Here is a 22,615-nt window from a genome sequence, read left to right on the forward strand (position 1 = left end):
CCCGCCCCGTCTCCTACTGATTATGCAAATCAATTGCTTAAAGGTAAAACAATACCAAACTTCATTATGTGACTCCTTCATAAGGAGAAGGCATATCATTACAGCAAAAGATTGTTACTGCAAACTTTCAAAGACAATTGACTCACACAAAGAGAGAAAGGAAACGGTATAAAACACAGTCCCTCTGACACTAAACCAATGGTAATATTAACCTATTTTGAAATATCAGCACAGCAGAACCACAGCAAAAGGGTTTGCTGATATTAACATAAAATTGGCTTCAAAGCAAGCTCACACCAGCAGGGAAGCATTATCAAACAAGCAGAGCCTTGAATGCTACGTTCCACCTACCCCTGAGTTACCACTTAAGCCAAAGGAAAATTAATCAGCAATTCCCTTAGTTCATCACTGGTGCCACTTGTCACCAGCTATTTCTCTGTCTATTTAAAATTATCTCAGTCTAGCTGAGTATTAGGGGAGTCTGAAAACAAATGAATGGCATTAAGAATTAAAGCAAAGCAATGGGCTAGCCTCAGTGCACGACAGGACAACTTTAAGGCAGAGCAAGAACCACCACTTTCCCTGCTCTGCAGGATACAGAGACAGACACACAGTAGAGCCAAGCTAAAGAAATTATACGGAGAACTCTGAAGCCAGTTGAATTTAGAGAAATTACTCCTCCTCCTCACCATACTAAAAAAAACAAGCTAAAAAAATTAAACTAAACCCCCTCCATCCCAGGAAAAAAAGGAATTTGTGAATAAGGCAATTATGTTTTGTTCAGATGTGAACATGAATGAGGGTATGTTTCATTGCACTGATACTACAACACACTTTTCTGGGAAGTTCCTTAACAAGAGCAGTATCTGAAATACAAAAATTTTGCTGCCAGGCAGTTCTCGGGTAGCAATTTTCACCCTAGTCATTGCACAAAGAACATCTTTATAAGGAAGAAAACTAGAGTCTGCTTAATGACACAAATGGGAAGTTTGACTTGTTCTCAAACACAAGTTGTGTCCAAGGTCCTGATTTTGAGAACGTGCACAAAGGGCTTGCGCCACCCCAAAAGATGAAGCAGTACCTTCGGGCTGGCAAAGAAAAGAACCCCAAGTAACAGTACGATGAGGCAGCCAATCAAAGCTAACAGCTCGCTGCCACTGGCAAGGGCTTCTCCCTCCTCTCTTCACTCCCCATGAGACTTGTCCTCTTCCCCTGTACCAGCTACGGTGCTCAACCGCATCAACAAGCGGAATCAGCTCATGAAGGTGGCTGAAAACTAGACTAGGGACAATCCCTTCAACAGTAACAGCAAGATGTTGAACTGTCTCAAACTCATCCAGACCACTTCTCACACCCAGAACAAATCAGCCTTTCACTGAGAAGCCCAATCCCAATGGCTCTAAGCACCTCCTGCTCTTTATTTTGCTGGCTATTAGTCCCCTCCACTGAAGCTGCAGCACCTTCTCAGGGACTTGCGGTTTTGTATTTTGTAGAGTACAGCGAGACACAACTTACCTGGTTAACACTTTAGTGTGGGTGTTGATTACGCTGAGGGCTTCCTTGAAGTTCCCGTTCTGGATAAGACACACTACTTTACACTGAAGTGCAGTCACATCGTCTTTGTTGATCTGCAGTACTGGAGAAGAAACCAGTTTCAACACAACGATCTAACTCACTATCAGACACGAAGGCTCTGTGAGAGCCATGTTGTTACAGTCACAAAAACCCATCATAGAGAGCAGTCACATCAATTTAAAAGGGTCCTGGCATAGCTTGCTTTGGCTCAGTTCACGAAACAAATCCTGTCAGGATAAAAAAAAAAAATCCAGTCTGAATACTGAACCTGCCCAAAGTGACTGCTGTGCTAACGTGCCTGCAACAGAGCTGCACCGAAGGAGCTGCACACACCTGGACAAACCTTCCGTTGACATTTCACTTCCAGGCACAGAACACAGTGCCAAAACCCGAGTGCCACGTGAAATGTATACAGGAAGAAAAACACCTGGTATAGAAGAACGGTATGGCTCTAGACAGGTTCTCACTTTATACGCTAATACTTTCTGCCAGTGGAAGGCAGCAAGGGAGAACTAGGAGAGAGAAATAGGTTTTGGTATTTGATTTTTTCACGTGACCCCAACTCTCAGATTGGCCGGGACAGGAGACGAGTCCCGAGTCCCTACTCCCTACAAACAGCAAAGAGAGAGCTTTTAGCCGTAAGGTGCCTTATGCTGCGATCCCATTTTGGATGCCAAACTATCAAAACAACACATCTGAACGTGGACTCTCACTCCCGAGCAAGTTCTCGCTCCCAAGTCAGCTGGTCCCTATGCACAACACCGCTCCTCCAGTTCCCGGGGGGAAAAGCGCTCCTTCCTCCCACCATCCGAACTGAAGGAAAGCCGCGGTGCCCCTGCAGGCCCGGCCCGCAGCGAGGGCTGCGGGATGCGGCAGCCGGCGGTCCCGGCGCAGAGCGGGGCCTAGGCGGCTGCCCCGCTCGCCTCCCCCATCCGCTTGTGCCTCTCCCCAGGCACAGTAAAGCCTCCAGAAACGCGCCGGAGCGCCGCCGGCCGCCCCGTGCCCGCAGCCCTGCTCCCGCAGCCCGGCACGACGGAAACCGCCCCCCCCCCCCCCCCGCCCCGCTCCGCTCCGCTCCCCTCCCACCGCGGCTGCAGCCGAGCACAAGGCCAAGCCCGCCCCGACATGGCGGCCCTCACTCACTCACTCTTGTTAACGGACTTGAGCGCGCGGGCGAAGTCGCCGTTCTGGCCGCAGCGGTTCACCTCGCTCCACAGCGCCGCCGCCGCCCCCGCGCCTCCCGCCGCTGCCGCCGCCGCCGCCGCCGCCATCTTGGAACCGGGAGGAGAAACACGTCGGGGAGGGGGGGGGGAGGAGGCGGGGCCGGCGGCTGCCCCGGTAGCGGAAGGGCCGCGCGCGCCGGCCGCCACGTCGCGAGGGGCCGGGCGGGGCCCCGCCCCCCGCCGCCCCTCCCGCCTTGCCCGGGCGCGCCTCGGTTATCGCCAAATTCCTGGGCTCCACTTCTCTTCCAGTGTTGTAACTGAAGAACCGGGGGTTTTGTTAATATTTTAAACAACTTTTTTCCCCTCTCAGAATTAAAAAAAAAAAAAAAAATCAACAGATACGACCCAAGTGAGTGTGTGGGGAGGGGGAACGGGGCGATTGCCCCCCCCCAAAAAAGGATTCCCCCCCCCCCCCCCAATTCTCATTACTTTCTTCTGCTGAAAGACTGCCATCAGTCATCAGCTTTCAAATTTCAGAAACGTCATGAAAGGCTGTTTTTTTTTAATAAAAATTACAAATTTGTCCGAGGGTGAAGCTGGCTGTCGCTTTGCATCATCGTGCCAACGTACGATTAACGCTTGGGCTTGAAACACAGGCTGGAGATAAGCTGCAGGGGTGAGGCAGGACCAGCGAAGCCAGCTCGGTGCAGCTCCTGCAGCGCTGGACGGTCGAGCCTCTCCACAGAGCCGCCCACGGTAAACGGCGCCAACGCTCACCCTGAAGGACTATCGAGTCCTCTGGTGACACCTATTCACCAGGCATGACAGCCACAGTAAAGAGAAAAAAAAAAAAAAACAAACCAAAAACGATTAATACTTTAAACAAAATACTCTTTTTATTAGAGTATTTTTGATTAAACATACAGAACTCAAAATTGCTATTTAAAATTTCTATCGTTCAAAGTTTTTCCCTCTAGAAGGACGGTAACGCTACCTCAATGCATATCATATGGAAGGATCATACCTCTCAAGTGTCCAGCTCATAAATCAGAGCAATACTGCACGTACTCGTGCAAAAGAAGGTAATGCTGCAATGCAATTAACATACAAAAAATGCACCGCCAATACATACGCGGTCAGCTCTACGGCCCAGCGATCCAGAGAGTAGCATCACATTGAGAAGCAGACTTAGCAGCACACGAATGAAAAAGAAAACACAGCTTCTGACCACAAAAAAGGAGTCTGTAACAGATTGAGAAGATTTGCACAAGTCCTAACCGTTCCTCCTTCACGAGGACTGCAAAGGACTGCACACTGAGCCACTGGTTTGGAAGATTTTCCGAAGCATCCGCCGCCCTGGGGGCAGGCACGCAGAAGTCTCACTGAAAACGGTGATGAAGGGAGTGGTTCTACAGCCCTTGGGCACCTCCGAACGTCACCATCGCAGGCAGTCCGGTGAAGCACTTACGGCTGAAAGACCGTCTGCTACAGACCGGCTTCCTCGCTAGGGTCCTGACACCCATTTGCTCCTCTACCAGCACGCGTGAAATCGAGCCCTTATTTTATACACAGGACGACATTAACAAAGCAGCGCGTGTAGGTAGCTACACCCCTGCTGCCCCTACCTGCTGGCGTAAATTCCTTGAGCGTATCACGTAGGTAACTACCACTACTATCAGACTTCAAATATTCAAGCTTTATACTTTGCTTACATCTGCGCACAAACGCTACAGCTAAGACCTGCAACACTGTGCCTTTTCGTGCTGCTCCGCTGTTAAGCTAAACCTAAGCAATCATCAGGTTTTAATTATCCACAGTAAGTTTCCTAGACTTTTTTTTAAAGGATTGAACAAAAATATAGTTTAGAAGTATGTTTGGTCAAGTTTATCACCGCATGTGGTACAATCAAACCTGGTTAACTGGCACTTATCAACTATCTCGTGATGGAATGTCTAATGGCAGATTTCTTTAAGTGAAAAAATCCAGACAATTGAGAGGTATGCAGAAAACTTGTCTTAAATATTTGAAGCTACATGTGCAATCTTACAGAACACAAGCTACAATTACAGACATAACATTAAATCTTATTAACCGATAGTGCATAAGAACTTAAAAACAGTCAGTGAAATCAGTTCAGCCAGTGACTTCCAGAGAAGTCATGCCTCAACTGCATTGTGTAAAGGGGAAGGAGGAAAAAAAAAATCATTCCTAGGCAAGTTTAACACAAAGTTTTAATTGACATTTGAAAAGCTGTTTTATTATTTATATATATATATACTATGTATAAAATAAATTAAAAAGGGGAAGGAGGAAATAGCTTTGTATATGCTTCAAATTAACACAGACCAGTAGTTCCATAAATGATCATTTTACCATCTTTGTGGTAAAAAGCTGACATAAAAGTTCAAAACCATAGAATACTTCTAATTAGAAAGAGTTCAAAAGATTATTTTTTAAAAAAATGGAATTTAAACATCATTTTCCCCTCCCCTACAATACACTTTAGTTTTGTATGTCATAGCATCAATACATTTACAGAGTATTTGAATGTCACATCCACACAAGAATTGATAACAAAGCAGGTAAAAGTGCTAGCGGTGTTAAAATTTAGGACTTCTCCCAAATAACTCTACCTGCTCCTCAGCCTTCTCCTGAAATGAAGGCTATCAACATTCATCACCCAGTTTGAGGTATGGGCAGAAGAAAGATCTGCAACTGGTACTCCCCGCCCCGCCTTGCCTCTGCTAAAATATAGCAACAATCTATTGACCTGGTAATTGACAATGGTGGTGCACAATCTCTTACCTCCATTCAGCTTGTATATAATTTAATCGCTATATAAAAAAAGTTATTTTTGAACACAGTATTAATGCTTAACTTAAAAAACAAAACAAAACAAAACAAAAAAACCCAACTTTAAATCTTTGAAACCATGTTTAAATGTTCTTGTTCCAGATTTAAAGCTTCACATAAACACCAGACAGAAGGATGACAATTTTAAACCAAGAGAGCACCTAAAAACATACCGTAGGTAAAAATGAAATCAATCATCTCTCCACTTCATAAAAATGTAGAAACCCTGTCAGCAACAGTAGTACACTCAGAACGAACAAGGTGAAAAGGAGCATCTAGAATACTCAAGAGGCTTGCTACACTACTTCTCTTTATTGCCCATTCTCTCATTTGTATGGATGGCCACTGCATGACAAGATGCCTGTGATAGTTCTCTTATCTTCCTTTCACCACTGCTGCCAGCTGAAGTCGTCATTGCTGCCAAACACCAAGAAAAATCCTAGGATCGTGGCAAAGATGACTGTATTCCCTGTTAGCACAAGTGCACACGCGCCCCAGTAAATCTGTGAACAAGGGGAATTTAGTTAGACACGTTTTGAACCGAACACTGACAAGACAAAAGGTAACGTCTTAACATCACGCTCCAGACAAAGCTCAGCAACAGGCCCGTGATGCACGAAGGCGGTATCTCATTATTTGTGGTTAGGCCAAGAAGGCTGGGTTTACCCAAAACGACTCGACCCATTCACAGTTAGCCAAGGGGCACTACAAGTTTCTTCTAGCTGTCTACAAAGCGCTGGCTAGCGGGCACAGCTGTTTTGTTGTAACATCCAAAAATCGTAAATTAAGGCTAGGCAACAGCATCAAACGCATCTGCAGCCCAGCTATACTGGCTAGCCGTGCTACGAGACTGTTTTGAACAGACATTTGAGGATGCAGGTCTTCAAAATGCCAGCAGATATCCCCATTACAAAAAAGGAGGTGAATGTTTTCCAAGGAGAGTAAGTGGATTGCTCAAAGGGTGTGAGGCATTCAAACTGACTGTCTGAGCTGTTCTTGCCTAAAGAGATTTTATGAAAGCACACTGCATGTTTTTTGACTTAGTAGTGCTCTCTGAAATTCACACAAACAAGGTCACCTTTTAAAGGATTTTAGTGAAAAGCCATATACTGGGAAAGATGTAACGACAACTCACAAGTTTAAAAAATAACACCACATATCATTGACAGTGAGTGCATTGTTTATTCATGCTTCTTCAGCCCAACTATTCCACAAATTGTCTTCAGAGTATTCCATACACTTTTATATTCGGTTACTTGCCTGTTGAGTTTTCACACTCTTTTCTATCTCGTTTTCTCTGCATTGCATATGGGCTGTTAGGGTTTATTCCATGACCACGTGAAGCAATTGGCAATCACGACATTCTCCCATGCTTCCGTTTCTAGTATTAGTTTTTCTTGCCAAAAGAACTCTTATTCTGTTTCCACTGCAAGCATCTTAAGTACATACTTATAAGTGCATGAGAGCTTTACCTTCAGTAAAAAAAACATAAAGAAGAAAGTTTTCTAGGGGAAAAAAAAAAATCATAGATTGAAATATTACTAACCAGTTCTGCTCTCGCAAACACTATCGGTAGCCCAAATGCTGAGACAACAATGCCTGTTGTAAGAAATATTGCTAGCTCCTTGCAGGCATTACTTGTAGCATCTGTGTCATCTACTAATCTTCTTGCTATGCAGTACGGGAGAGGAGAAAGGATGTAAAAAAACAGAACAAACAGTGGCCAGTACTGGCTGAAAAAGAAAGGAGAAGAAAAGTTAAAGTTAACCTGATGTACTTCCTGTTCTTCCTAAAATCAATGCAAGGCATTTTCCCCATCCGGCATCCACATTCGGGAAAGACAGACACAAGCCCAGAGAAAGCAAATCCTTCGCTTTGGAACAGGCTGACATTAGTCCAACGGACCATGTTTGTGAGCGGCTTCAGCAGCAGAGAGCTCACTAACAGGATATTCATAAAGCAAGATTTCGCTAAGCAAGCCTAAATCTAACGCCACCTCACGAGATGAGCTTAACTCTTAAGTTTAACCTGTCAGCTCTACTTAAGAATTGCAGAGATACCTTTGCAGAGCCCTCACGTCATTTTGCCTGTAAGCTTTCAGTGCACATATATAGAACAGAGCATGGTTCTCAGCCAATACTCAGCCGCCATGGGGCACCGAGACATATTTTTTTTTTTAAATCTGTACGCAACCAACAAAAACCAACAAAAACTGCACCATCGTATTTGGCAACATTTTCTTTTATCACTTGCAGCTCGCTGGACTAGATTTCTCAGACACAGTGATGCAGCTGCGCGTTGTTTCACTAAAACTTTACTGCAGTTTGAAGGGTGACTGCACGATGCTCTCCTCCCTAAGGGTTTGTGTCACCAGCCCTGGTTTCATAACAAAAGAAAGCTGGCACAAGAAAGCTAGTCATATAGGTAGAGAACTGCAATTCACAGCCACCAACAGGACTATCGACAGGATTTTTGCTATTTATTTAACATTAAGTAAGTCGAAAGATTTTCTGTGAAGTCAGCATTCAGTTGCAAAGGGTGAAAGCCCTAGGCCTAACTTTCTGAACTTTTGGTCTACTGCTTCGTATCTCCTGGAAACTGAGAGAGAGGAATCCGTAGAGCGAAAGTACAGGCAGCAGCTGCAGCTACTGCGGACGCTGCATTACCAGGTGCGGTGCGCGGCCGAGGGGCCACCTGAGAGCCACCCACAGCCCAGCTACCGCCAAGGAGCCAGGGAAAATGCAAAGACTTCCCTGATAATACCTGCTTGCCGTCTGCTTATCAGCCACAGAGGGACAACGCCGGAGACTGCTAAGACAGCGCGTTCTCCAACAGTCTGCGGCCAGGCCTGGTAATTCAACTTTTGCTGCCTTTAGTTTTACGGGGAATTAACTCCTGGGTGGTCTTTTTTTCCGCCCCAGTCTTCTGAAGCCAAAACCACCCCACCCAAACCCCCTCCTAGACGCAGCGGACTGATCCGCCCGCAGGCCTGAAAGCCGAGCTGCCCCGGGGGTGCAGGCATGCGGGCAGGGAGGAGGCTGCACGTTACTTGTACTGGGGAAGGGCACAGCCGAGCATCAGGAACATGAGTCCGACCGCTCCCCCGAAGGACAGGCTGATCAGGGCTGCAACGAGAGCACAGGCCGACGGCAGGTGAGAGGCCTTCACGGGCCTTCCGACAGGCGCGACCCGCGCCCCGCCGCCCTCCCCTGCGGCCCGCGGGGTGCCGGGGCGGGCAGCCCCTCGGGAAGCCCCCCCCCCCCGCCCCCGCCCGGTCCCTTCGCCGCCCCACCCCCCCGCCACAGCCGGCGGGAACCACCGGGCCGCCCTGCCCTGCCCGCCCCGGCCGCCGCGGGGGCTCTGGGCGGCCCACCGGGGGCAGCGCCCCGCCGCCGTTGCCAGGGCAACCGCTCCGCACCCGCCCCCCCGCCGCTCGCGCACCTTTGATGCCGGCCATGGCGCCGCCCGTCCCGCGAGCCGCACAGGCGGAGGGGCGAGCGCCGGGAAGCGGAACTGGCGCGGCCCGCAGCCGCTTCCGGGAGGGGAGGGCGCAGGCGCCGGGCGCGCCCCGCCCGCGTGACGCGCGCGACGTGGTGCCCGCGCGAAGGGCCCACGGCGCCGACTCCGCCCCCTCCCCGCCGCGCGCGAAGCTGCCGCGCCGCCGCTCGAAGCAAGGGGCCCGCCCGCGGCGCGGCGCGCCCTCGCCGCCCATTGGCCCTGATGGCGACTGGGGCGGGGCTTCAGGGCGCATGCCCCTCGTCGGGCCCCGCCCGCTTCCGGTGGGGTCAGCCAATGAGAGGCGCCGTGCCCGGGGAAGCCTCACCTCGCCTCGGGGCTGTCATGGCGGCTGCGGCGGCGGCTGCGCCCTTCCTGCTCCTTCTCTGCGCTGCTGCCGGCCCCGCGCGGTGCTGGGACCAGCCGGGTGAGATGCGCGGGGCTGGGCGTGTCGCTGGCAGGCCCTCCCGGCTGAAGGGGCCTCGAGCCCCTCCGCCGCCTCTCCCGTCGCCGTGGCGGCGGGGCGGGGCGGGGGCGCGGCGGCTCCTCAGGCCTGAGCGCCGCGCAGCGCTGCTGGGTCAGCGGCGGCCCGGTACGGGGGAGGGGGTCTGCGCCAGCACGGCTTTTTGGTTCGGACTGCCCGTACGTCGGCCCGTGCCGCAGTAATAATCCCGCTGCGCCGTCAGCGGTGGCTGTGCGCTCTGAGAGGAGGAGCCCGGAGCCCCCTCCGAAGGGAATGGGGAGCTCCGCCGCGTTCCCCTCTGCGCGTCCGATGCTTCTTAGAGCTTCGCCTCTTGAGGAAGCACGCTGTTTTGTCCTCCGTGTTGTCAGCCGCCTCCTGAAAGCAGGCCCCTGTGGCTCCGGGGAGCGCGTCTGGGCCGGCGCTGACCTTTGCGCTGCCTGTTTCAGGGAGGGTGCTGCTGAGGGAGGTGCAGGCGCTCACTCTCCGCAGAGGTCAGTACACGACGTCCCGGCGGACAGCTGCAGTCCCACAGTTACAGTGCACGGGAGGCACTGCTGGATGTTCCCGTGTCCCCGAGGTTGTTCAGTGTTACAACAAAGGCTGGGATGGCTATGATGTACAGGTAACTCTTTAAAACTTGTTAAACGTTTCATGAAATCGTCTTCCCGCGGACTTGGTAACTTCTGAAGGAGAAAAGAGAAACAGGCTAGCGTGTCAGTTCAGTTTGCTTCTTGTTAGAGGACCTTTGACAACTAAAGCTTAACCTAAATACTTTTGCGTTTGGATTTTCTAGAACTGCTGTAGGTGTATCTTTGAGATATTCCTAAAGACTGTAATGTAAAAACACTGCGTAGCAAACCTTCATTGGTTCTAATTAAAATGTTGCTCGAGTTTATAAAATCGAACTCTTGTGAACCCTTGAGCATGCTCTTGCTTTGGTATTGCTGCATGGATGTCCAATTTTTTAGAGTAGAAGGGGCTATAAATATTTGTATCCCTTCAGCTCTAGCTTTTAAAAACTGAATTTCAGACTTACATGACTTGCTCTTGCATGTTAGTATGTCAGTACTAGCCAGTAAACGGTCATGTATTTCTGTTTTGTTACCTTGGCTTCTACCAGTAGATTAACCAGGAATCAAGGCTGAAGATAATTGTTAAAACTGATACAGTGCTGTAAAAGTACAGTCAAATTTGAATTGGCAGTTGGTACTGCTGTCCTGAATTAATAATTTAGAAACTGCTTCTCCCCCCAAATATGTGTCACTTGCAGTAAGAGGTGATACCTAAGTTCAGATACTTCAAGGAAATGTGAGACTGAGGAATCTGCATGTATTCAACGGCAGAATTGCAGTCTGATTGTTAAGTGTTGCATGTGAATGCCTAATGATGTCTGTCCCAATTTCTTTTGATTTCTCTGTGGTCATAAATGGAATCAGGTGCACTGGATTTCAAGTTTCCATATTATGTTTTTGTAGCTGCCATCCAGTTTATATAGGACAGGCATTTATTACGTAACTGTTGCACAGTTATTTTCAGAAGTATTCCTATACCTAAAGAAGGGATACTTGAAAACCTGTTCAGTGAAGAAAAACAAAATCTTCCAGAGTTGTAACGCTTCTGTGTTCTGAAAGGTCAGATTTTTTTAACTTCTAGGATTTTAAAAACCATTCTTAGTTAATTTCAATTTCTTAGTCCTTTTCAAAATAAGAGCGGTCAGAAATTTCTTACCCCGTGGCCTTTGAGATGATTTGTTAGCAATTGCAGCTTTATTTCAGAGCATATTTGGGGAAGCAGACAGGTATTTTCATCTCTGGAGCAGGCGGTTTTACTTTGTATTTTGTTTATTTTTTCAGTGGCAGTGCAAAGCAGACTTGGAAAATACCTACCGTTTTGGACAGATCGAAGTGAGCTGTGAGGGCTACGATTATCCGGATGATCCGTACATCTTAAGAGGCTCCTGTAGTTTGCTGTTCAGGCTAGAGCTGACTGAGGAAGGTGAAAGGAAAGTGAAGAACTCTGGAAGCTTTGGCTCTGGCTATTATCAGTCAAGGAAGGATCCTTCTGATTCTGGTGCTGGAGCAATTGTTATCATTGTTCTCCTGGCTCTTGCTTTTGGAGTATACAAGCTCTTCCTCAGTAACCAGCAGCCTCAGCAGAGTTTTGGTGACAGTGATGGATTCACTAGGCCTTCCTGGCAGAGTCAGCAGGCACCTCCTCCTCCTGGCTTTAAGTCCAGCTTCACAGGTAGGGCTGCGAGCCATTTACAGTACTCAAAAGAGCAAACAGGATTGTGCTGTTTTATCTGCAGTAAGAGTAGGTAGGATAGACTTAAAACCAATATATTGGCAGTTGACTCTGCTGAATCGGCTGCAGAGCCTGCAGCCAGCCTTGCATTCTGTTCTTTGTTCGAAAGTGAAAATAAAACTTGATTTCCCTCAGGCTTTTAGGGCAGGCTGTGCAGCAAGCTGCCTTTTGAACCTTTGACAATCCATCTCCCCGTGCTCTGCATTCTTTTCATACTCTGTGAAATATGAGGATTGCAACGGGGAAGAATAATTTTCATAAGTAACCTGGAAGAGAGGATAGTCTCACGCAGGCAGAAACAAACTCATGCCAAAGAAGCGCTGTGAAACTTTGCAGAAGGGTCTTTCAGCCTCTGGGCTGCTGGCCCCTGATTGCACTCACAAAATGGTTGGTAGACTTGAGTATCCTGTACCAGCCCTCGGTTTAACAGGTGCTTCAGCGTCGTCCCAGTGGCTGAAAGGTTTGGTTCCCAGAGCAGAGAACAGTGTCTGTGAGCTGTCGTTAGAGGTGCAGCACTCGAACCTCATGTGGTGCCTTTCATCTGAAGCTGGAAATTGTGTAAGTAGCGACAAGGCTGCTGCTAGGAAAAAGCGTACTTTTTCTTTTCCCAGAAAACTGATGACTTTTGTCACTTAATAAATGGGCTGCCTTAGAGGGTCATGGTGTCTAGGGGAAATAAACATTATTCATCTGGTGTCTGACCAACTCATTAAACCCTGTGAACATGTGAAATGCTTACAGCACTGGAACTCAAATTACATTCTGACAGGTTGCATTATCTCCATCTTTACTTTTTTTGTGCAGCAGAGAAGGGGTTCTGTCAAGTAAATAAATAGCAAGGATTAAGTTTGCTTAGTCAAAAGCTTATGTTTTAGTAATGCTTGTTAATGCTTTCTTCCAGGTTTGCTCAAGGCACTCGGCCAACAGATGGTGCCAGTATAACTCTTTTGGATGTCATTGTGCAGGGCATGTGCAGCAGAAACTTTCAGATGTATCTGCAGCAGAAAATTAAAGGGGTTCTGCTTCTGTATTATTAGTGGCTTGGCAAATTGGTTTCCGTGTAGTTATTTCAGACTTCAGACAGCCTGTCTATGCTGTGCGCATCAGCAACTTTGAGTCCATGCCACTTGCCACTGGCGTTATTGTGGTAGTTACTAGAAGTCCTGGTCGTAAGACAGGGCTCTGTCCTACCAGGCACAGGCAAAACAGAGTGCAGGGTTACTTAATTTTTTTTTTGTCCTGTCCTGTTCCTTGACAATTAATTGCATCAATGCATTTTTCGCTGCAGGAATCTGAAATCTAGCAAGGGTAGGGCCTTGAAAATGTTTTCCTGATTAATACTGAAAATGGAAACAGTTAAAATGCATATTGGGAGCCATATAAGGCTTAATTTATGGCATTTTTAATAATGAGTGTCAATGCTTTCTGTAGATTTCAAACAGTGTAAGGAGGCAACCTGTCAAATGTGGGGCCGCCTTAAAAATGTTAAGTGTTATGCTACTTCATGCACTTAGTATCTGCCTTAGATTTTGGCAGCAGAGCAAAAGCGCATCTCAGTGCGTGTGTCCATACGTTCCACAAATGCATTAGTCTTTGAAAATTTGGATGTTAATGAAAAGCACTGTCATTCACTTATTGCTGTTAATATTTAATTTGCCTCATTTTAAAATCCCCTTAACGTGCAGAATGTGTCCTGTGAAACTTGTTTAGCTAGCCTATCTTAATTAAATTCTGCTTTTGCTCAGTTAGTGGTTTGACATGATCCTTAACGTTTACTCTAGATATTTCAACAGAAAATGACTCAGTTTTCTGAGTCAGTGTTGAGCCGTGGTACTTTTGAACAAATGAGTTGGTTCATCTCCCTGATTAACATTGTTTTTACAATAAATGAAGTACTACTTTTTTTTTTGTTCCAAATCAGCATAGTTTAATGGGTATATCATCCCAACAAGAGTTTTTCTCCCAGTGCGTTAAAAATGAAATTCAATATCAAATCCCATATAGACTTAAACTGATTATTTAAATTTTTTTTTTAATCTTCCGTGACGTCAAACAATCTACACCAGCTTGAAGACAAACCAGGCCCTGTATAACTTTTACACACACAATCTCTGGTCCACTGGTTTAGGTGGGTGTATTTCAGGGAGACTGTAATCTCCGGTCCTTGCCTTTTAAACTTCCTTATGTGTTAAACGTGTGGTTGAGCTTATTCTTGCATCCTTGTTTTTCTTTAGACCAGGAAATGATTCTACTTTGGTTGTGCATCTTCTCTTTTTATTTCTAAATGGAAGACATTTGGTTCTGAGTCAGAGCCTCATCTTATGTGGGTCACGTGAAAAATCTGTGACTCTCCTCCCCCCACAACCCACTTGATACGCTTGCAGTTTCATCAAGGTATTTGTCAAGCTTGGTGACTCATGCATAATAAAAAACATTGCAGTGTGATTGCAGTTAGCATGTCTTTTTGAGAACAAATACCTGACTAGAATTACCAGAAACAATACAAAGTAATGTTAGCCATTGGACTGAGCCACTGTTACTCAAATTGTGCAGCTGTTTTGAGTGAGATTAGAAGCCGTGTGTCCTAGTGGTTAGTTCAGTCTTCGGTCTTATGTACTTGATTTCTGTTCCCGCTTCTGCGGTGTGAGTTTGAGCAGATTACTTTTTCTTCATTTCCTTCTCTATTTTTAATCTAACTTGTCTGTTTATGAATCTGCAGGCAGGGACTCTGCCATGCTTTGAGAACATCAGGGCTGTGAGATTGAGTGGAAGCTAATTTTTTAACATAAAGCTCTTTACATTATTTAGTGGTCATTTCTATGTTTTTTCGTGCTTTCCAAACTGTGAGGCCTTTCAAGTTAAGCTTGATCAAGAATTTGCTGAAATCAGGAGTAGTTTATGGTCTAGTTTTCCATTATCTGTAACAGGGGAGAGTCATGTTGGCACAGCTGGCCTGAGGATTAGGTGCCACTGAGTGATGTGTTTTCCATTTTCATTTTGTTTAAGACGGCCATAGCTTTGGGACTCATTCCAGTCATGGAACCAATTCAGGACCAGGATTTTGGACCGGATTAGGAGCAGGAGGGTTGCTGGGCTACTTGGCTGGCAGTCACAGGTAAATATGCATGCTATCACATTTTAAGTATTTAAGCTTTCAGGGGGTATGCCGTATACTGTGTTTACATTGCTTCTAAGCTTTCAAGCCTGTATCATTCAAGCTATAAAATCCTACCTCTAGAACAACTTTGAGGAGCAATTTATACCTCCAGAGACATGTTTTTGTGGAAGAAGAATTGGGAGGACTGAGGTATTTCATTCTGCTTTAGCTGATTACTCTGACCTGGCATGATGGCCTGCAAATTTAAAATGAGCATTTAAACAACCATCTGCAGACTGCCTTAAAACACAGGTAATTAATATTAAGCATAAAACCATTTCCTAAAGTCAGTCTGGATGGCAGCTGCTCTCCTGTGATACTCAGTGTGGTCAGATTAAACAGCCTCTAATTTACCGTCTCCTAATGGCCCACTTATGGAAATCCAAGAGGTGTGGTTTTCCAAAGGATTTGTATGTCGTATATAAGTTGCATTTTGGGGAAAAAAATAACAGAAACAGCATTCAAAAGCAGTTTCAGTGCTGGTGTAAACATCTGCTGGTCATATTTGCTAAATACTTGTAAACATTTAAAGGGCATCATTCTTAATAAACAGTTTAAAGGGAGCAATTGCTGCCATTTTAGGCTTCACTAGAGAAAATATGTGGCTCCTGCAGGGAATCTTTAGAGCCCAAGCAGTTTCCTCTATTTATCAAATAACTGCATGTGTATCAATCCTAATCCTGTAAGAATGCAGTAATATGTTGTTTTATTTAATCTGTTATATGTTTTTTATATATTGAAAGTTTGGGAGTAAGAGATGATGTGGACAGGAGTGTGTTAAAGCATCTTCTTCCATTGTAAAGTTTTGTGGTAATGACAGAAGCCTTATCAGGATTGCCTGTTTATTAAGGAATTAAAACCTTGATATGTAAGAGAATTTCTAAAGTGTCTAGTGTGCAGTCTTGATCTCATAGAGTCGAGTAAGGTGAAACTGGGACAGCGATGTCATCAACAGTAGAAATAGTCTATAAATTCACTTTGAGTAGAGCTTTAGAGGTTGAAAGGTCATATCTTGTTCTATTACATTAACCCCGCTAAGAATTCTTAAAAGGTATAATGTTTTAAAGGTTTTATTGACTTGATATTTCTTAAGTCTTAAATACAGGACCCTTGTGTTTAAGCAGTAATTCTGTATTATCTACATACAGGTTTGTTCGTTGATTTCCACACCCCACCCCCCGTTTCAGTAGCCACCTCTTATTGTTCAAGATTAGAGGCCTAACTGAATATTTAGGTCCAAATACATGAACAAGCTTCCTAACTTGGGCTTCTTTTCTTTTGAAACAGTCTTTGGTCCACTATTTTTTTTTTTCAGTCATTTGAAATGATGTGCCTGAAAATGCGGGTGAGAGCGAGCTATTTGTAAATTTCAACAGCAGGAAATTCCATATCCATAGAAGCAAGCAATTTAAATCAGTGAGTCAAAGGTCATGATGTGTTAGTCTTACAACCTTTTCAAGATAGTTAACAGAACAGAGGGATGTTTTCTTTTGTCTTACATGGCTGAGATGTAGGTGTTGTCAAAATGCATTTAAGCTTTAGATGTCAAATCTACTTTCTTGTCTGACAGAATTTCAGAGGGAGAAATTTCCTCACTTGCAGTTGTTAGAATTGCTTATCCTGAAGAATAAGGTTTAAATTCCTTTTGGAAGTCTACAGATGTTCTTGTGACAATGCTGGATGTCCTTGCTGTCAACGTATATGTTAATTATATTAAATAGGGAGATTTCCAGCTTCGAAACAACTGTCTGCTTACAGTTTTCCCTCGGAGATGCAGTCCCCTTGTTGTTTGGAATGGTAATTCCTTAATTTTTCATAAGGGCACTAATGAAGCCTTCTTTCTACTCATCAGAGCACAGCCACGTTCCCCATATTACGGTATGTGGACGGATCCCACAGCTGCGCCTCCAATGGATGGGCAGTCAAGCAATTCCACACGAGGAAGCAGTTCAGGAACAAGAACTGCTTCTGGTAAGGCAAAAGACCTTTTAACGTCCTGAAGCTCGAGAGACTTTGACCTATCAAAAATACACAGATGTTAGTTGAGGTTCAGCCAGCGTTCTCTCTTTTATTTTCCCACTTGGTACAGGTGGGCATGTAACAATGTCCCTTATTTCTGTTTCCTATGAAAGTAGGGCAGCATTGTGGGGCATGAAACTCCCCACAGGCCTACACTGGGCATGGTACCACCAGCACTGGGTTTGTCTTCACCTGCAAGGTGCATTAGTTTAAGGCTTTCCCCTTTGGTGTGCGCTACAGCTACACATGCCCTTCTCTAGCAAACATGTGCAAACATGATTTCTTTGTAGAAAGTAGGTTGTCTAATCTGCAAGAGGAGAACATTTTTCAGGCCAGTCAGCTCAACAGTTGTTTGCTGTTCTACGTTATGTGAATGTGTTTAACTCATCTCACTTACCAACTTGAGCATTTCTAGAACTGGGGAGAGCCCTGTGGAAAGGCTGTGGTGCACCTGACTTTTTTTTTTCTTTTGCAGGCTTTGGGGGCACAAAACGAAGATGAAATCTTTGACATTATTACATCTGAGTGATTGAACTAAATCTTCCTGTGTGCTAGCACTTCTATTAATAGTAGGCTTCAAAAGTGGATATGAGAAGAGGTGTGAAGGACTAGGCAAATAATTCCTCTCTTCCCTTGGGGAAGTGTGGACTCTCTCTCTTGTTTAGGGTATTACAGGTGCTGGAACATCCACTATTTCACAACAACAGCTTCTCAGAAGATACAAAATAAACTCATCAAAGTTCAGAACAATGATGTTACAGTGCCTATATATCTGTCTGTACTTGAGGGATTATGGCAATGGTAGCCCTACCAGATTTTCAAAGCAAGTAGCTCATGTTCTGGGCTTAATTTCATTTAATCCAGAATTTCTGAGGTTTTCTTTTTCTTGGTGATCCAGCATCTGAAAGACCTGGTGTGTAATCTACCTGATATCTAAGGGGGGCTGCTCTTTGAAGCTACTCTTGTTTGTCTTTGTAAAATTCATGTGAACATTACTGTAAGTGCAATCAGCTATTTTGACGGGTGTTGGGGTTTATCGCTAGTGGAAAAGAGCAAAACTAGAGAGAGATGCTAACATTAATATAGTGTTTGTATCTGTGCTATGTGACTATTGGAACCAAAATTTGCAGATTCGAGGACACTCCATGTTTTAGGGTTTATCCACATGGCTGTGCAAACCTGGGGCATTTTGTGTCTAAATTATGGAGAGAAAAAAAAAAAAAAACTGGAAATGAGACAAGACCAGTCCTTCTCTAATTCAGGCCCTCTTCTGGAAGACTGATGTCATTTAAATTCAGGTGGCTACAGACACTTTGCCTACACTGAGGCTCCAGGCTTTTCTTTTTGCAGTGGATGTTAGCAGTGCTATGAAAACTTCAGATGTGAACTGGCTTACGTCTCAGCCCTTGTCTGTCCTGCTGGATGACCTGTCCAGGACACAGTAAGCCAAAGGTGCTCATTGCAAAAAGGAAGGGAGCACTCTTAATCCAAAGCTGGTGGTATCTCTAGAACATAGCAGGCCTTGAGGCTAAGCAAAGAAAGGGAATTGAATGTGTAATGGGATGTAAACTTTCCCAAATGTACTTTTTAAAAACAAAGTGCTGTCAAAGAGTGGGAAGCGGAGAGGCCTTGCTTTTGTTCTCTAACGATATTTTGGGGCTCTGAGAAGTGTCATACAGTTCTTGTGTGATTGACTGTGCCCTGGGAGAGGTGTTGCTGGAAAAAAAAAACAGAAATTTCTCAGGACTGGCAGGGGGAGGGGAGAAGCGAAGACTGAAAAATGGGCTGCTTGACCACCAGGTCTGCTCCAGAGGCCATCCTAATACGGCTTAGAAGTGTGTGTGTGTGTGCACAGCTTTTCGATGCTGGCAGCAGTCTGAGAAGCACAGCTTTCATCCTTGTGAAAATACTGTGAAGTACTGTGTCTGGGAATTGATGTAAACTATTGCAGCAAAAGCAAAGCACTGTTTTGCTGATACAAGCTGCTTCTCCACAAGGAGATTTAGCAGGTATGGTGAGTCTAGGAAAGTGACTTCAGTGTTACTCATCAAAAAGCAACCGTGTCCATTCATGAGTACAAGAAATAATTGGCTGAAGTGATAATGCCTGAATTCAATGTCTGGCTTAAGCAACAAAAACCAACCAAACAAAAAACAAACAAACAAAAAAAACCAAACTCTGAAATCTTCAAGATGTCAACAGAAGCAATGAAAAAGTGTAGAGTGTGCTGAAGACATAGGAATCACGATAAAATTGATAACTTCAGGATAAAATAGTGGTTTGCTGCTCAGAGCTGCTTGAGGATTAGGGGGAAATATCTTCATTAACAGCCTGCTCTGTCAACCTAGAAAGCAGGGAAATGGCAAAGACCTTACTGTTGGCCTATTAGAAAGTTTTACCTTTTACGAGGAAAGGTATATGATAAATCTTTTTGAACAAATATAGCAAAATAATGTATTTTAAATGTGGAGTTTGTACTTATTTGTAAGTGTATTCAGGTTGAAACTTGTCACAGTCAGTACTCTGCCAGTTAATTACGTAACAATGAAACTACTTTTGCTAACTGTTTGGGTAGTTTGAAGCTGAAGTTTGCTCTCAAATGTGTTATGTTTTAAACAACATTTTCATTTGTATTTATAGTTCCTGCTTGAAATGTGTTTTGATGTATAAACCTGATGAATTACCATAGTTTCTGAATCTGTTGGATATTATTGCCCTTCCCTTTGATAAAGTAATGAAATAAGTGAATAAGGGGTACTTTTGTCTTTAAAGCACTGTATTGAGGCCTGCAGGGATGGCACTGTCTGGTTTTTTTTGTTGTTTGTTTGTTTTTTCAGGGTTGGCTATGTCTCACTATTAGGTTCCCAGCTGGTGTAATAACAGCCTGTACTCCCAGATGCAGAGCTGGTAAGCTATTTTGTTTCAACAAAATAAAACAATACTGTGAATAGAGTTATTTTATTGATTGGATTTTCCAGAACAAAATACCAAACCATGTAATGAAATGAAGGATTTCTTGTAAATCAAGGTTTCACATCTGAGTCTGTAGAAAAGCTCCATTATGTTGGTGAGTTCCTGGTTTTACAAGGTGATGAGCTGAACCCTGCAAAAGAAGTTATGATCGCTGCTGCTGTTCCTGGTTGTGGGTATAGCGGAACTCCGCCCTGGGATAGCAGCTGGCAGATCTGCTGCTTACACTGAGAATGTGTCACTGCTGAACAGAGACATGGCTTATGGCTAGAGGCAGTTCAACTTCTTGGCAGTAGTAATGTAAGGTTAAATGGAGTCCTGCAAATTCCAGTATCAAATCTTCCTTGATCAAGGATGTTGGTGAGGCTCCTGAAAGAGAAGAACTTGTGGAAGGCAGCTTAGCGCTCGTACTTGTGAGAGATCTTGAGCTTCCTTCCTGAATATCTGATATGGAAGATCCTAGTCTGTTTTCTGCTCCTGGGCAGGCTTTTGGCAGCATCTTCACAGGGACTTCATAGTTGCAAGGCATATGTAAATGCTTAAACTGTTAAACGCTGTTGTAGGATAATTGCAGTTCTACTTGGCACCTGGGACTAGTTCTGCTCATGGCTTACATCCTCACACAAAGCTAAAGCTCATTACAGGAACAAAACTCCTGGTTTTACAGCTGACTTCCCCTGAAGCATGTGATGAAAGAAAAAAAAAAAAAAAAGATGCACAGAGATAAGCTTTCTGTATGCCAGTCTGTCTTGTGACTCAGCCTCCAGGTCAGATCTTGGCTAGCTCTGCAGACTGTCATGCTATGCGACTTGCTCTTTTATCTGGGTGCAAGGTGTGTGTTAGACTTATCAGCAAGGTGAGACGGTATGTTGTTTTTTCAAAAAATAAAAATGTTCCATGCTCATCACTAAGTTCCAAAAGGGAAATTAAGTCAGGTGGCACGATTTCCAGCACTAGGAGTTTTTCCACAGAGAAATTGCTACAATAAAGTAGCAAGCGATGCCTGCCTGCACAGGCATCTAAGAGCTGAAAATGCAGTATTTGTACGCAGACTGTTGTCCACTTAGCACCAATTGTAAGTGTTGTATTTTTCCCTCCTGAGTAAAGCAAATTAGTATTAGTTCTTAATGTTTTCAGAGTACCTATCAACCAGTGATTCTGGTAGAGAAATAGCCCAGCTGCCTCCAAACTGAAATATATGAGCAAACCCACAGAAATAAATAAATAAAAATCTCAAGGAGATGCAGTCTGTACCAACAGCCAAAGCTGTTGCCTCTTGTTGTGTGTAATGAAACATAGTGTTAGGTCCCTTGTTCTCCTTCCGTACCTATTGGGGCAGTTCAGGGTTAAGTGCTGCTTGGGAGAGGCTCCCTATCCCTCAGCATGCTTTGCCGAAACCCTCCTTTGCAGCCCATCTCTTGCTTTCCTGATACCATGTCCCACTACAGTAGTTTTCACTTTCTGACACCTCCTTTTCTATTGCAGCTGTGTTTTGCCAGTGCTAATGAAAATAACCAGCACACTACCTTTCTGGCCTGTATTATTTCCCACTGTCTTCTGCCTTACAGTTCCCTCTGTTCCTGCTGAGTGTCAACGTTTCTTCAGTAAGGAAGTGACAAGCACTTGCAAAAAGTACATTGAGCTGGGAATGGCTGGTGGAGATTGAGATGAAGTCAAGGGAGCAAACTGCCAGGCTGTGAATTGACCTTTGCAGGCAGTATGCCTGTGAAAAGCACTTTTTTCAGCCTTCTGTCAGAGAAGGATTTTTGTCAAGGGTATGGTATTGGCAGCTGGTGACTGGAGCAGATTAAGGACTGGTGAACGGGCAGCATGGAGAGGACCTGAAAACGTCCTCTCCATCCTACCTTAGGAATGACAAGGACTGGTACTAGCATAACCAGGAAGCTGGCCTAGGATCTGCTAGCTCAGCTGCTCCACAGACATGCCATTGCAAATCCTGTCCGTAGATGTGGGTTGAAAGATACCAGATGCTCCTGAAAATGCCACGGTGCTCGTGCCAAGCACAAGAAAGGGGACTTGGCCCTGCATCCATCTTTCTTTCCCACTGCGGTGTGTCTTGGAACGAACTGAGAAGGCCAGAAATGGAAAGGGTATGTGTTGGGTCTGGCTGAGAGGAAGCTAATTTTCCCCGTAGCAGCCCTCGTAGTGCTGTGCTTTGTACTGATAGCTGGAAGGGTGTTGAGAACACACTGGTGTTTTGGCTGCTGCTGAGCGGTGCTCGTGCAGCATCGAGGCTGTCTCTTGGGAGGGGACGTAGCCAGGACAGCTGACCCAGACTGACCAAAGGGATATTCCATACCGTATGATATCCGCTCAGTAATAAAAGCTAGGAGAAAGGAGGAGGACGGGGGGGCATTCGTTGTCTTTACGGTGTTTGTCCTCCGGAACAACGGCTACACGTGCTGAGGCCCTGCTTCCCAGGGGGTGGCTGGACATTGCTGCTGATGAGGAGTACAGAATAAAATCTTTTTGTTTTCCTTTTGCTTTTTCACATGCAGCCTTTGCTTCCTCTTTCATTAAACTGTCCTTATCTCAAGCCACAAGCCTTTCGTTATATTTCCTCTCCCCTGTCCAGCTGAGGAGGGGGAGTGATAG

The 22,615-nt window shown here is 45.2% G+C and overlaps 3 protein-coding genes across 9 annotated transcripts in view; 1 reads left to right on the forward strand and 2 right to left on the reverse strand.

Annotated features, from left to right (window-relative positions):
• SRP72 (signal recognition particle 72) overlaps positions 1-3,498 on the reverse strand; it is a 17,484-nt gene extending 13,986 nt beyond the window's left edge. Inside the window, exons 1-3 of one of the 3 annotated variants that reach the window (XM_087737236.1) lie at positions 3,369-3,498; positions 2,723-2,846; positions 1,516-1,636 (exon numbers count right to left, since the gene is read on the reverse strand). In XM_087737236.1, coding sequence (XP_087593362.1) covers positions 1,516-1,636; positions 2,723-2,846 — 245 coding nt within the window. In that variant the 5' untranslated portion in view covers positions 3,369-3,498. Of the gene's footprint in view, positions 1-1,515; positions 1,637-2,722; positions 3,056-3,368 lie in introns of those variants that run through there. The other 2 variants (XM_087737235.1, XM_087737237.1) reach the window with 2 other exon arrangements.
• LEPROTL1 (leptin receptor overlapping transcript like 1) lies at positions 3,286-9,197 on the reverse strand. Of its 2 annotated transcripts, XR_015699912.1 has the most exons (5): positions 9,033-9,197; positions 8,641-8,716; positions 7,138-7,324; positions 5,765-6,094; positions 3,286-3,546 (listed from the first exon to the last, which is right to left on the reverse strand). XR_015699912.1 is itself a non-coding variant. In XM_087737249.1 (4 exons), the coding sequence occupies exons 1-4, from the start codon at positions 9,046-9,048 to the stop codon at positions 5,978-5,980; spliced, it is 396 nt and encodes a 131-aa protein (XP_087593375.1). In that variant the 5' UTR covers positions 9,049-9,197; the 3' UTR covers positions 3,613-5,977. The 2 variants fall into 2 exon arrangements, 1 of the variants encoding a protein (XP_087593375.1); XM_087737249.1 differs by lacking the exon at positions 3,286-3,546 and having other exon boundaries at positions 3,613-6,094.
• A 137-nt stretch (positions 9,198-9,334) lies between these two features.
• Positions 9,335-22,511, forward strand: SARAF (store-operated calcium entry associated regulatory factor). 4 transcript variants are annotated; one of them, XR_015699910.1, is made up of 7 exons: positions 9,360-9,513; positions 9,996-10,171; positions 11,403-11,793; positions 14,860-14,968; positions 16,863-16,981; positions 17,505-19,936; positions 21,568-22,511. XR_015699910.1 is itself a non-coding variant. In XM_087737239.1 (6 exons), exons 1-5 carry the CDS (start codon positions 9,384-9,386, stop codon positions 14,926-14,928), a joined length of 894 nt encoding a protein of 297 aa, XP_087593365.1. In that variant the 5' UTR covers positions 9,337-9,383; the 3' UTR covers positions 14,929-14,968; positions 16,863-16,981. The 4 variants fall into 4 exon arrangements, 2 of the variants coding, with proteins under 2 accessions (XP_087593365.1, XP_087593364.1); XR_015699911.1 differs by lacking the exons at positions 16,863-16,981; positions 17,505-19,936; positions 21,568-22,511 and adding exons at positions 12,284-12,411; positions 14,088-14,247 and having other exon boundaries at positions 9,335-9,513; positions 14,860-14,949; XM_087737239.1 differs by lacking the exons at positions 17,505-19,936; positions 21,568-22,511 and adding an exon at positions 12,284-12,411 and having other exon boundaries at positions 9,337-9,513.
• The last annotated feature ends 104 nt before the right edge of the window (positions 22,512-22,615 follow it).

Source organism: Nipponia nippon, unplaced genomic scaffold, assembly GCF_047370975.1.
Source record: "Nipponia nippon isolate SJK-2023a ecotype South Korea unplaced genomic scaffold, ASM4737097v1 scaffold_6, whole genome shotgun sequence".
Classification (NCBI taxonomy): Eukaryota; Metazoa; Chordata; class Aves; order Pelecaniformes; family Threskiornithidae; genus Nipponia; species Nipponia nippon.